At 40.6% G+C, this 14,440-nt stretch overlaps 1 protein-coding gene across 1 annotated transcript in view; it reads left to right on the top strand.

The window, feature by feature from the left end:
* Positions 1-14,440, top strand: part of CACNA1C (calcium voltage-gated channel subunit alpha1 C) — an 806,686-nt gene that overhangs the window by 624,776 nt on the left and 167,470 nt on the right. The window contains exons 11-12 of the mRNA XM_007937025.2: positions 6,286-6,446; positions 7,608-7,833. Coding sequence (XP_007935216.1) covers positions 6,286-6,446; positions 7,608-7,833 — 387 coding nt within the window. The remainder of the gene's footprint in view (positions 1-6,285; positions 6,447-7,607; positions 7,834-14,440) is intronic.

The following is a 14,440-nucleotide window of genomic DNA, read 5'->3' as shown; positions in this document are numbered from 1 at the left end:
GTAAATTGTGGTCAATGTCATGAGACAAAGTATATGTGAACTGCTGTATGGAAAGTGAATTTGCTCTGTAAACTTTCACCTAAATCACAATAAAATAATAATAATGATAATAGAATGGAGCTTTTAAGGACAATTCAGCTGATTGGTAGACTTATGATATCAGGGCAGTATTAAGCCATGTCTCCATGTTGAATAATTAGTTAAAATAAGGAATTTTGCAGCATTTGGAATTCACAGCTCAGAATAGAATTTAAATCATTATGGAACAAAAGGTTCAGAAAGTCCTCAGCAACTTGAAGTGATTAATCAAATAACCTGTACAATTGGGATTTATAGACCTCAGCTTTACAGAGGTGAGTTCACTTTCTGAAGTGCAACCCATGGGATTATAAAATTGGAAAGACGGTCATCCCAGTAAAATGTGCTGCCAGTATTTCCTTTACTTCTGCCATGCCATAGCAACAAGGCAAAATTTGAATTTGCCCTAACCTCCAATAGTCCACTTTTATGTTACTTACTTACAAAAGACTGAAATTAAGTGATTTTTTTGTGGTGTTTGTGCTTAGTTCTGTTAAAGAAAAGATAGAAACTTACTCTAGCCACTAGGAAGAGCCTTAAGCGTCTCCCATTTTTTATTTTGTTATCTATTCTAGATGCCTGTCAACAATTATGTGCCAAGTAAACTGTTTCAGAAACATTGCCCACTCCTTACACTACCCCTACCCCTACCCTCAACCCTAGATCACAAGAGGCGCAGGCTTTTAAGCATTGTCATCAGAATGTTAGTAAATTTGCACAGAGTTTGTCTTCACTGCTCAACCAAGCAGTCAGCCAACTGTTCTTATTGTATGAGTTGGATTGCACTAAGCACTATGGGTCTAGAACAAAGTATAAGATACAGTCCTTTTGCCTCAAGGGTCTTATGATCTCATTGGGGAAGCAAGAACCATAAAAATAAAAACTAGCTAATCTCTGGCTCCTCCAAGCCTGGCTAAGATGCCCTTCTATGTGCTCCTGTGGCACCTATATCAATCCTCATCCTAGCACTAAGCACACTGTATTGTCATTGCCTGCTTACTGGTCAGTTAAAAAAAAAAAAAAAAAAATGCACTGCTGTGGAGTCGGAGCCAACTCATAGCGACCCCTCCTTGAGTTTCTGAGGTGGCATCACTACGGAAGTAGATTGCCCATCCTTCCTTCTGAGGAATGGCTAGTGGGTGTGAACCACCAGCCATCTGGTTAGTGGTCAAATGCCTTAGGCACTATGCTACCACAACTATCTCCCAGATAAGTCTCATATGGACAAGTCTCGACTATTATGTTAACTGTTGAATATCCAGTACCTAGCGCATGGTAGGTGTTTAATAAATATTTCTTTGATGTATAACTAAAATACGCAATGCAGATATTAAGTGCTATGGCAGTTCCAAGGCTAGGGAGACTAGAAAAGTCCATCATGCAGGAGCTAGGACTTGAGCTGAACTTTAAAGGGTTGGCAGGACATAGGAAACAGAATCACAGAAGATGGAGATCCTGATAGTTGGGAGCTATTCCATGTGGGCAGAAAGGCAAGAGGAAGGCCTAATATTGGGAATGTGCCAGACAGATCAGGGGTGAAGGAGCAGAGATTGCCGATGGGGGATGCCATGGTACAGAAGTTTAGAGAAGTAGATTAGACGTATTCATATTTTTTCCTTCTCTCCTATGTCTATATATGGAAGGTTCTATTTCTGGAGTAAATGCTTTTACATTTAGTGTGAAGGGAACATGAATAGCAGGCAAATTTCTCCTCCCTATTTTATCATTTAATTTCTAATCCTCCATGAATTTGTAAACACACAAATAAATTTACACATTCTAATAAACTATTACATTTATTATACAGTAGGAAGCGTTGCCAGGAAACCAGTTGTCAAGCAAAGCTATATTTTGAAGAGTGGGAGGTGTATAATTATCTTTAAATACTTTCCCTAGATAGTAATTACCCCCATCCCCACCCTAGCCCAAATCCATGTGACTCCCAAGAATGATTGTACCCAGGAATGGCACGATGTAACGGGATGCCATCCTGTCTATCATAATCACTCCTTTGGGGTTTGCAGAGAGCAGTTCCCGACCCACGTGATGGGCCTCATCGTGTAGCACTGGCATCCACTACTCCAAACTTGGGGAAAGAGGGTCTTAATCAAGTTCTCCATATTAAACTGACTCCAAGTCAGTTCTTTTATGTTGTAAAAGAAAAGCAACTTTGACTATTTTGAACCCTGAATAACAATTATCAGTGATTTCTGTAACATGAGATTATATCTATTTAAAACATTCTTTGCAACTACTCTATAAGCTGTTAACCATCAGATAAGAGGTTGTCCTGAAAATTTACTTTTCAGGGAAAAAAAGAAGTCTCTACTACAGTATTAATAATCCCAACAACAGGAAAGCAGCAGATTCCTGTCCTTGTAAGATAAGACCACTCAGTACCAAGATCTGGCAAACTCTAGAGGTTGCCTCTTACTAAGGATTACTGAGGACTCAACTCATTGCTTTACCCCTCTCCTCCTGCTCCCCCATCCTTACTTTTATCCAGGGTGATCTGGAGGATACAAGCATCCCACAGTGTGTTTGGAAACCATAATTTTCTGACCCAGGGGTACTTTTCTTTGTAGTGAATTCCCCCAAGTAGCAGATGTCATCTGTGAAAATTTGATGCTCACTGGAGGTACCATTCAAGCACCTACAGTGATGTAAGGATCAGATAAGAACACTACCCAGACTAATCCTCTCTTCCCCATGCTCTGCAAGCCAAAAACTAATTCTCTCTGAAGTTCTAAGGAAATAATATTCTGTTTTTATGTACTTTTCACTTATACTAGATTTTAACAAAGAAATAGTAACAGGATTTTTCACAGTCTGTAGAAAAATGGCAGAGTGGAAATATGGATGTGGCCAAGCTATCCCAAAGAACAGTTTAGAAAGTAGACAGAGGGATCCATAACAGCAGAAGTCTACATCCCTGGAAACTCGGGGTACTAGTTGTCCCTAGCATCCTGGAGGTTCCTAAGTAGCACAAACTGCTAGGTCTGTGCTCGACTACTAACCAACTACTGATCACTCCTCAGAAGGAAGGTTGGGCAGTCTACTTCCATAGTGATACTGCCTCAGAAACCCAAGGAGGGGTCATTATGAGTCGGGTCTGACTCGATGGCAATGAGTTTGGTTTTTGGTTTGGTACTGACCTAAAGATTGGTGATTTGAACATACTCAGCAGCACCACAGAAGAAAGGCTTAGCAATCAGTTCCCGTAAAGATTATAGCTAAGAAAACTCTGTAGAGCCATTATACTTTGTAACACATGGGATTGCCATGACTCAGAAGTAACTCCATAGCAACAGGTTTGGTTTTTGTTTTGGTAGTGTCCTGGCACTGGTGATGTTTGAAGGTTTTTCTACTTTGGAAGAAGAGAGCTAACGTGACTGGGCAGAACATGTAACACACACAACTAGCCCTGTGCCCACTTTGGGCCACACTACATATGGTATTGTGTTACCCATGGACTGTGAGTAGACATGCCATATGCAGAGTCACATTTTCACCCATAATGGACAGTACTGCTTCATGAAACAATCATTTCCTACATAGGAAATAATTCTGAATGATCTTAATGATTGTCTCTGACTAGATTAGAGATTTGAACTCATGCTGTGGACTCTGATTTAAATATGGGACCCTAAAGTAGAAGGCCAATTTTCATGGGCTTTTGCCCCCCACCCCTTTTTTTTTTAATCACAACCCACAATAAGGAATACATTTTATGTCCTGACCTAGTGTATACACTTACACACATATGTTCACTGGAAACAAAAGTTTTGTATAAAAAAAGAAAAACAATGCTTTTCCTTACTACATGTTATATACTCTTGTATTTTCTATTCTATTCTGCTTTATTCTTTTTTTTTTTTTTTTCTCCGCAATACCAGTCATGACCTACTAGAAAGATTTGGTAACCCACTAATGGGTTGCAGTATAAGGTTTGAAAAACTCTGCTCCAAGGCAGATCCCTCAGGCTTATTTTAGACGAATGTCTGTCTAGACAGGGGAGATTTGGGAAAAGGAGGTCATTTTATTAAAAAGGACAGATATCCATAGACTACTGCTCTAAGATTCCCCTTTGTTTCTCCTCCTGCCTTCTTTGTTCCCCAAACAGAAGCCCCATCTTCAACTGCCTAGGGAATATCTCTACAATAATGACCTACACCACTCAAATACACTTCCAAAGCTAAACCACCCCCTCTCCTCCCTGCCCAGAGCACTGCTTCTCCTCTGACCCTACCTTGCTTAAAGGTGCCTCTCTTCCAAGACAACTAGCTAGAAATGTTGACAGTCCTTTCCATACCTAAGTCACCTAGCTAGAAATGTTGACAGTCCTTTCCATACCTTTCTCTGTTGTCTTCCACATCCAGTCAAGATCAGAGTACAACTGATTGTGCTCCCAAAACTACTCCCAACTTATTGTCCTATTTTCCATTAATAAAGCTACTGCCTTCATCATCCCCAACCCAGATGACTGGAAGATCATCTTCATACTATCACAGTTTTGGCCCTCTCAGATGCTGCCCTTGTAGAAGATACCACAAATGGATGGCTTTAACAAATAGAGATTTATTTTCTTACAGTTTTTGAGCTACAAGTCCAAGTTCAAAGTGCTGGCTTTAGTGGCTGAGCAAAGGTCAAGACTCAGCTACATGGAGTGTCCAACCATGTCAAAAAGCGAGAGACCTTTCTTAAAGCTGCTGCTTATATACTGGAAGCAGACCACATCCCTAAGGCAGCTCCTCACAGCAGATTCCACCATGGAATTGATTGCCAGTCTCATCATAGGGAATCACTACATCCAGCTGCCCATCCTCTCAAAACCAGGCACAGCCAAGTTGACACATAACCTTAACTACCACAATTCCTGATCAAGAAGTTTACAGTGGTTGTTGGTGGTGGTTTGGTTTATCAAACTAAATCCAGTCATATTATCCCTCCTCCCAAAGTCCTTAGTGTGGTCCTCTTCAGTCTGCCTCCTGAACTCCTCTCTGGCATCATCTTCCTTCTTTCTTTTGTACAGTGTGAGATGTATTAAATGTGTGGTCAACTGAGTCATCATATATAACTATGCTCTCTGTCTCAAGAGGATGAAATTAGGGGCAAGTTGTAAGCCCATCTACCAAAGAATCGTAGCATCCTGGGCTATCATCTAACTTAATGGTTCCTGACCATGGCAACACAGTAGAACTATGGAGCTTTAAAAATACTACTGACTAATCCCCACTCCCAAAGAATGAGTTTAATTGGTTTCAGAGTGAAGCCTTAGTACCTGTGGTTTGTTTGGTTTTTTGGTTAGTTGGTTTTTAAAGCCTCCTCAGGTAATTCTGTATCCAACCAGGTTTGAGAATCACTGACAGTAGTTCCCAACTAAGACACTATTAAATGGACCATGGATGAACTTAGAGGACCACATAGTTCACGACCTTGTATGTAAAGGTGACATGTATGCATGGATGTTTCTGTTTTCTGAAAAGAAGGTTTAAACATTCATCACATTCTCAAAAGCTTCTGTAATCCAGTAGAAGCAAAAACCTCTGGTCCAGATAAACCTTTATGCTTTACCTCTGAGACAGCATGGAGTTAGGGGCAAGAGAAGGGGCTGAGTGGAAAACCACTGTGTGGTCATTGACCAAGTTGCTCAACCTCTCTGGGCTTAGTTTTCTCCTCTACAAAATCAGGATAATACTGACTCTGTGGAGTTATTTAACGAATTAGGGAGAAGGCATGAGAAGTGCCTAATATGATATCTTGGGCAAATGAGTTTCTTAAAATGGTACCCAAATTACTAGTCATCACTATTACTAATAACACTCTTAATACTAACAATATTAATGCCATTTTTAGAAAATAAAAGTATTTCTCATTTATTTAGCATCTTAAACTTTATGCCAGAGACATTGTGTATGTTTTCAGTCTCCACAACAACCCTATGAGGTTGGTGCTATCCTTGTTTCATAGATGGGAGAATGGAAGCTTAGAGAATTTCAGAAACATGCCCAAGGCCATACAACTAACTCTCAGAGCCAAGTTCAATTGATGAGAAGCCTGTCTCCTCACCATTGGCTTGCACTAGTCTAGTAAATAAGGCCCAGATCAGTTATTGAATGAAAGGAAACCACTGTGGTGAGTTTCCAGTTCAAAGAAATCTGACTTTTCCAACCTCTTCCCATTCTTCTCTCCTTGCCCCCTCTCCAGCCGCTACTGGCGCCGGTGGAATCGGTTCTGCAGAAGAAAGTGTCGTGCTGCAGTCAAGTCTAATGTTTTCTACTGGCTCGTGATTTTCCTGGTATTCCTCAACACACTCACCATTGCTTCAGAGCATTACAACCAGCCCCACTGGCTCACAGAAGTCCAAGGTGAGAGTTGGCCCCTGGCTCTGTCCTGGTTTATTCTTCCCAAGTCAGCCCTGAATCCCAGAGAAGGAATAACCACAGGTGAAGGTGGATGGGTGAGCAGCCCATAGGCATGGCTCTTGGCAGGAGTTGTGCTGGAAATACCAAGGGCCTGGCAGCTCTCAAGCCCTAAGGTAGCATCACGACTTCATTGTAAACAGATTTGGCTCACCTGGCTGGAGCCACACCATCTGCTTGTCCCAGTGGTCACTGTGAGGTCCAAGTGACAAGGACATGGGCCACAGCCTGTTTGTCTCTATCAGATCCTTGGCTGCTGACTTCCCAGAATGGATTGTCAGTACCTCAGGTGGGCTTATCCAGAACATCTGAGGATAAGACAGCAGGAAGGCAGAAACAAAGAAAGAAAATAGTGCCCTGAGCACAAGGAATTGTCCTCAATGGATAGTTAGCACCCTTCACACTTCCCTGGACTGCTAGAAAAGGAACCCACTAGGCAGTTCCTCAGTGTACCTCCTTGGAGTCAAGCAGACGTGGCCCTGTACTCTGGGGATGTGTTCCATCATCCTGGGAGATGGTATAGTAGTGAGAGAGCAGGCTCAGACAACCTGGCTTCTACTTGTGACCCTTTGGTTTGGGCAAATTACTGAACTCTCTGAACCTCACTTCTCAGATCTGAAAAATGGGCATGATACTAATAGTACCTATCTCACTGAATTGATGTGAAGAGTAAAGAAGACAAGGCATTGGAAAGCCTTTGATGAATTGAATGCAAACAGTGAATGCACACAACTGCTATCTGAAAGGTGACTGGTTCAAATCCACCCAGCATCACCTTCCAAGAAAGGCTTGATGATCTACTTCTGTAAAATCAGCCATTGAAAACCCTGTGGAGAATAGTTCTACTCTGACATACATGAGGTCATTATAAGTCAGAGGCAACTCAGTGGCAACTGGTTATTGGTTAAATGCTCAATAAATGTTTCTTAATGTTTCTCAATAAAGATATCCTTATTCTGCTCTGGCTAAAGGTAAATGGGTGGGAGGAGTGTTTGAGTTCCACCCCACCCCCAATGATTATAATTATTGTGTTTTCTTTCTCTTCCTCCCTCTTTGCCTTCCTCTCATGTACCTGCTTGGGTCTCACGCCTGTCCTGAACCTGCCAGATACTGCCAATAAGGCATTGCTGGCCCTTTTCACTGCAGAGATGCTCCTGAAAATGTACAGCCTGGGCCTGCAGGCCTATTTTGTGTCACTCTTCAACCGCTTTGACTGCTTCATCGTGTGCGGGGGTATCCTGGAGACCATCCTGGTGGAGACCAAGATCATGTCCCCCTTGGGCATCTCTGTACTGAGATGTGTCCGGCTACTAAGGATATTTAAAATCACAAGGTACTTGATTCCTTATTTCCTTTTAGAGATGGGACCAGGGAGAAGTTCTTCCTGAAGATGAGGGAAGTGGAAGGATCTGGGTGGAAGAGTGGCTGCTATTTCATGAAGTGTCTATCCTTAACCTCAGTGAAGGGGGGAGTTTTTATTCATTTAGATGGTATATCTTTTAGAAAGATCCCTGCTATTGTTGTTACTGCTGTTAGGTGCTATCGAGTTGGCTCCAACTCATAGCAACCCTGTGTTCAACAGAACGAAACACTGCCTGGTCCTGCGCCAGCCTCACAAGCCCTGCTATACCTGAGCCCATTGTTGCAGCCACTTTGTCAATCCATCTTGTCAAGGGCCCTTCCCTTTTTTCACTGACCCTCCACTTTACCAAGCATGATATTCTTCTCCAGAGAATGGTCCCTTCTGACAACATAACCAAAGTAGGTGAGACAAGTCAATTCTTTGAGAATTCTTTGAGAAATGGATGGCCCCTTCCTTCTTCCAAGTCTGTCTTAGTCTGGAAGCTCTGCTGAAACCTGTCCACCATGAGTGACCCTGCTGGTACTTAAAATTCCAGTAGCATAGCCCCCAGCCTCACAGCAATACACAAGCCACCACAGTATAAAGAAGGTCCCTAAGTGGCACAAATGGTTTGCACTCGGCTGCTAATCTAAAGTAAGAAGGACCTGTCAGTCTGTTACTGTAAAGTTTACAACCAAATGCCATGGAACAGTTCTACTGTGGAACACATGGGGTTACCATGAGTCAGAATTGACTCAATGGCAGCAGGTTTTTAGGTATCTTTTAAAAATTCCTTGGGTTGCTAGTATCAGAGACTCAATTTAGTGTCTTAAGAAAAGGGATTTGTTCTGTCATGTAAAAGAAGTGCACAGGTTGGCAACCAAAGTAGCCTCAAGAAAGCATCAGGGACCCATCAGCCCTAGTGCTGACTTCCATCCCCAGGGTCATAAGATAGTTTCTGGAGATTGAGCCATCATGTTTGAATTAGAGACAGGAAGAAAGAAAAGGGTAAGGAGTATGAGAGACACCCACCCTGCCTGAGTCAGTCCATTTACAGAGCTCTTCCAGAAATCTCACCCAAAGGCTTCTGATGTGTCTCATTGGCCTCCTGTAGCTGGTAGAGGTGAGAAATGTAGTTTTTTAGTTGGGCACATTGCTGTCACAAATGAAATCAAGATTCCTTAACTGGAGAAGAAGGATAATGGATATTATGCCCCTGATGGCTTTCATTCCTCCATCCACACTTTCACCCCCTCTCCATCTGTATGTCTATCTCCCCACCCAAAGACTGCCATCTTCCTAACTTGCCAGGTAAAGCATGATGGTTGTGAAAAGATGGGCCAGGGGAGGGAGAGTGAAGCATGTTCTAAGACAAGAATTTCCAATTGTATTGTGACTCATCTGGGATTGTGAAATCAATTTATTGTATCCCAACCATTATTTTTTAAACAGTTGTATTGAGATGTAACTTAGCACACTATACAGTTCATCCTTAAAGTATACAATCCAATGTTTTTCTCTAATATATATATTTACAAAGTTGTACAACCATCACTATAATCTAATTTTGGAACATTTCCATCACCCTAAAAAGAAACCCTATTCCTATTCTCCATTCCCCCCAGCTCTGGGCAATCTTACATTTACTTTCTGTAGATTTGCCTATTAAGAACATTTCATAGAAATGCAATCATATAACGTGGTCTTTTGTAACTGACTTTTTTCACTTAGCATCATGTTTTCAAGGTTCATCCATGTTGCAGAACTCCATTTCTTTTTATGGACTAATAGTATTCCATCCAGCATTTGGATATGCTGTACTTTGTTATTCATTCATCAGTTGATGACCATTTGGTTCATTCCAACTTTTTAGCTTTTCTGCATAGTGCTTCTATGAATATTCTTTACAGTTCTCTCAGCAACTACCAGTGTATACATGCTCATATAAAGTTGTAGAGGATCGAGAAAGACAAGTTTTCAAATGTTCAGTTCTATGTCAGGCATAGGACGCTTTCAATAACCAAAAGCTTCTATTATTCTATTTATTGTTATTATCATCCTTACTATTAGGGAAGGAAAAGGGAGAAAAGAGCTAATTGTGGTCTATATATTCACACACTCTTCTTTTTATTTATTTGTCCACCCTGTATCTACTATGTATCACACTCTGAGAGATAGGAAAAAGATGCATAGCCTGAACTGAACCCAGGAGAAATTGACAGTCTGGCTGGGGAGGTGGAGTTTGTGCCTTTGAAACTATTACAGGAATATCTAATTCAGAAGATTCTGAGTTGGCAAAATGTATGGGGGAAAAATACCTGCTATGGGAAGTTGGGAATAGGACAGAGTCCTTGGGAACAGTGTAGTATCAGAACAGGGAGTTGAAGGAAACACAGAATTTAAATTCACAAGTTTAGCACTCTTCAGTAATACCTGTGCTCCCTCCTAAAAAAGAAAAAGCTCTTCTGAATTTTCTGAGTATCTTAACAATACCAAAAATGTTTGGTATAGAAGAAAAATAGTAGAAATACTAACAGTAATTGTTAACATGCATCAGTGATTACTCTGTACCAGATGGTGAGATCCAAATGCTTTACTTGCATTCACTCAGTTCATCTGTACAATTACCTAAAAGGGAGGGTGGGGAATAGGGTACCATTATTATCCTCATTTGTCAGATGAGAAAACTGAGACATTAGAGAGTAAAGTCACTTGCCCAAGGGCACACAGATTGGCTAGAGGTAAAGCTGGGATTAAATGGCCAGTCTGTCTGATTTCAAGTCCTGTGCCCCCAACCATTCCAATTAATTGCCTAATTGATGGGCTAAATGGTCCTGTTGACTTATGTCCCCGAGACAAGACTTTAAGGATTTTTACATACTGATTCTTGCTGTTAGATAATTACTGATTCTACTTGCTCCTCCTGGTAAAAGCTATTTTTAATTTGGAATTTTCAGTGCCTCTTAAATAATTCTCAAAAGCCCATGTGTTTTGGGTTTTCAGAGTTTTTTGTTTTGCTTTGCTTTTAGATTCCTATAGAGAAGAAATCTTGTTCCTAAATATTGTCATTACATCTTGAAGAGATTTAACTATTAGAGATGCATTCATTTTTAATCACCAATTTATCTGTTTCTAACCAAAAGCTATTGCCAAGAAACCATCTTTCAAAGCTCCATCTTTATCAGAGAGCTTCTAATAGTCCCTCCACAAAAAAAGGATTAGTGCTATTTTCAGATTGCTATAAAGCCTATAAACAGAATAATTTCATTATCTAATTGGAAGCTACTTTAGTAAGGGCCATCCTCTTCCTGTTTTCAAGTCTCCAAACCCTCTAGGGACTTCTTCTAGAAAACAGCAGAGAGACTGGGGAATCCCATGCTTCCTCTGAACTTTGTCTTGAAGCCCCAGACTTGTGACACAGTCCACCCCAAAACCAAAAAACCAAGCTCACTGTCATCGAGTCAATTTCCAATTCATAGCAACTCCCATTGGGTTTCCAAGACTTTAAATCTTTATAGAAGACTAGTGCCAGTCTTTCTTCTAGGGAGCAGCTGGTAGGTTCAAACCACCAACCTTTTGGTTAGCACCCAAATGCCTTAACCACTACACTACCAGGTTTTGCTCCTTCAGTATACCCCAGTAACCAGGAAAATGACTGAAGTGTGGGCTGAGACTAGATATCATGGTGCCCTAAACTGAGCTTTGATTGGGTCATCTGTGCATGGTCTTGCCATCCAGATAAATATATTTCTCCTTCTTGTAAAATCTCTTAGAAAATATTTTGGCAGATCTCAGCACTCATGTGTTGGAGAAACAATTTTTTTGAATGTAGTCTAAACCAATGCTTGTGATTTTCAAATAAGTTTGAGCTCATTCATGGCGCTCCCTAGGGCCTTAGAGATCTTGGCCACCAACCCCTTGAGAATTCCATATTGGTGATCCAGTGACCTCATTTGAGAAACACTGACCTATTTTCCTGCTGCTAGTCTTTGTCCACCTATTTTCTTGTCTTAAAATATAGCCAATCATAAATAATTGTAAAACTTGATTCTAACCTCTCCATTATCTATATTGGAGTCCTTAACCATGTCAAGATGTGCTTTTGGTAGTTCTTAACTGAGAAAGTACATAATGATAAGGAGTTATTATAAATTTGGCAAAGCTTTTCCACTAATTTGAATGTTATTAATTCCTACGTATCTGTGTACAGTGGTAATATCTGTATACATTTGAAAAGTGGTAGTGAGCATGCAAAACAGGCTGTTTATTTAGTCTACTACTAAGACACTTGCCTGCTAACCAGACGGCTGGTGGTTCAAACCCACCAGCCACTCCTCGGAAGGAAGGTTGGGCAATCCTACTTCCGTAGTGATACTGCCTTGGAAACCCAAGGAGGGGTCGCTATGAGTCGGGTTTGACTCGACGGCACATAACAACAACAACAACAACAACGTTTGATGTACTGTGGATTCATGGATCCCTTCCTGTAATTCCAAACAGCCCTTCCCCACCCAGGGCTTATCGTCCAAGAGTTGAGAACACTGGTCAAAACCTCTGTGTCTCAACAATGATGTCTCAGTGCATTAGTATGTCCCATTTAGTTGTACTGTATATGTCAAGTAATTTGTTATTGGCACAGTGGCTAAGTAGGTCTTCTGCTAACTGCAAGATCTGCAGTTCGAACCCACCAGCCACTCCACAGGAGAAAGATGTGACAGTCTGGTTCTGTAAATGTTACAACCTTGGAAACCCTATAGGCAATTCTGCTCTATCCTATAGGGTTGCTGTAAGTCTGAATTGACTTGACAGCAGTGGGTTTTGGGGGAGTTTTGAGAGCTACAATACAAAAGTTTGTAAATGATGTACTTTTTAAAAAGTAAATACAAATTAATTCAGGATTGTCCTTGCAATACTATCACTCTTTGTTACACGCATTCCCAAATACTTTGATGAATGGGCAAGAACGGGGTGGGTTTACAACTCATACATGTTACCTGAAGGGAGCTGAAGTCTCTGGTGTATAATTGTGATGGAAATGAATTATTAGCATGCTTAGGTCCCCCATTACATATTTGTGTTTGTCAAAATCTGGGAATGCCTAAGGGAGTGTGTGTATATATAAATATCATCCATCCTACATATCTCATGAAAAATAATAATAAAAGAAAAGAAAAGAAATAACAGTCCTGCATGGGACTATAATTCAGTTCATTATTGAGTGTTCATAGTGCTGTTCACCACTCGTCTGTAAGTCTGTTGTACAGTGCTGGCTTGTTGCTGTGATGCTGGAAGCTATGTTACTGATACTTCAAATATCAGCAGAGTCACCCAAATCGACAGATTTCACTGAAGCTTACAGATTAGGAGGAAGGATGTGGCCAGGTCCACTTCTGAAAAAAATGGTTTTGAGTAACAGGGAAACACTGTCTGACACAGTGCCAGATGATGAGCCCCTCAGGTTGGAAGGCACTCAAAATAGGGGTGAGGAAGAGCTGCCTCCTCAAAATAGAGTCAACCTTAATGATGTAGATGGAGAAAAGCTTTTCAGACCTTCATTTGCTGATGTGGCACAACTCAAAATGAGAAGAAACGGCTACAAACATCCATTAATAATTGGAACATGGACGTACAAAGTATGACTCTAAGAAAATTTCAAAAAATTGGAACATATAAAGATCAATATCCTAGGCATTAGTGAGCTGAAATGGACTAGTATTGGCCATTTTGAATCTGACAATCATATGGTATACTATGCCAAAAATGACAAAGAGGAATGCCATCGCATTCATCATCAAAAAGAACATTTCAAGACCTATCCTGAAGTATAATATTGTCAGTGATAGGATAATAGGCATATGCCTATAAGGAAGATCAGTTAATACTACCATTGTTCAAATTTATACACCAACCACTAAAGGCAAAGATGAAGAAATTGAACTTTTTTTTTTTTTTTTTTACCAACTTCTGCATCTGAAAATTGATCAAGCATGCAATCAATTACTGGTATTAGTGATGTGAAAGTGGGAAACAAAGAAGTGTCAGTAGCTGGAAAATATGGCCTTGGTGATAGAAATGACACCAGAAATTGCATGATAGAATTTTACACAACCACCAACTTATTCATTGCAAATACCTTCTTTAAACAACATGAGCAGCAGCTACACACATGGACCTCACTAGATGGAATACACAGGAATCAAATTGACTACATTTGTGGAAAGAGACTATGGAGAAGCTCAATATCATCAGTCAGAACAGGGCCAAGGGTGGACTGTGAAACCATAATTCCATTGACTGCTCATAATTCAAGTTGAAGTTGAAGCTGAAGAAAATTAAAACAAGTCCACAAGAGCCAAAATAATGACCTTGAGTATATCACACCTGAATTTAGAGACCATCTGAAGAAGTGATTTAATACATTCAACCCCAGTGACTAAAGACCAGACAAGTTGTGTGATAACAGCAAGGACATCATTCATGAAGAAAGCCAAAAGGACATTAAAAAGAAAGGAAAAGAAGAGAAGACCAAAATATCAAGAGAAACTCTGAAACTTGCTCTTGAGCAGAGAGTGGCTAAAACAAATGAAAAAAAAAAAAA

The sequence above is a fragment of the Orycteropus afer genome, unplaced genomic scaffold (genome assembly GCF_000298275.1).
Source record: "Orycteropus afer afer isolate SDZICR_OR568_19922 unplaced genomic scaffold, OryAfe1.0 scaffold00040, whole genome shotgun sequence".
Lineage (NCBI taxonomy): Eukaryota > Metazoa > Chordata > Mammalia > Tubulidentata > Orycteropodidae > Orycteropus > Orycteropus afer.
This window is presented reverse-complemented; position numbering and strand designations above follow the sequence as displayed.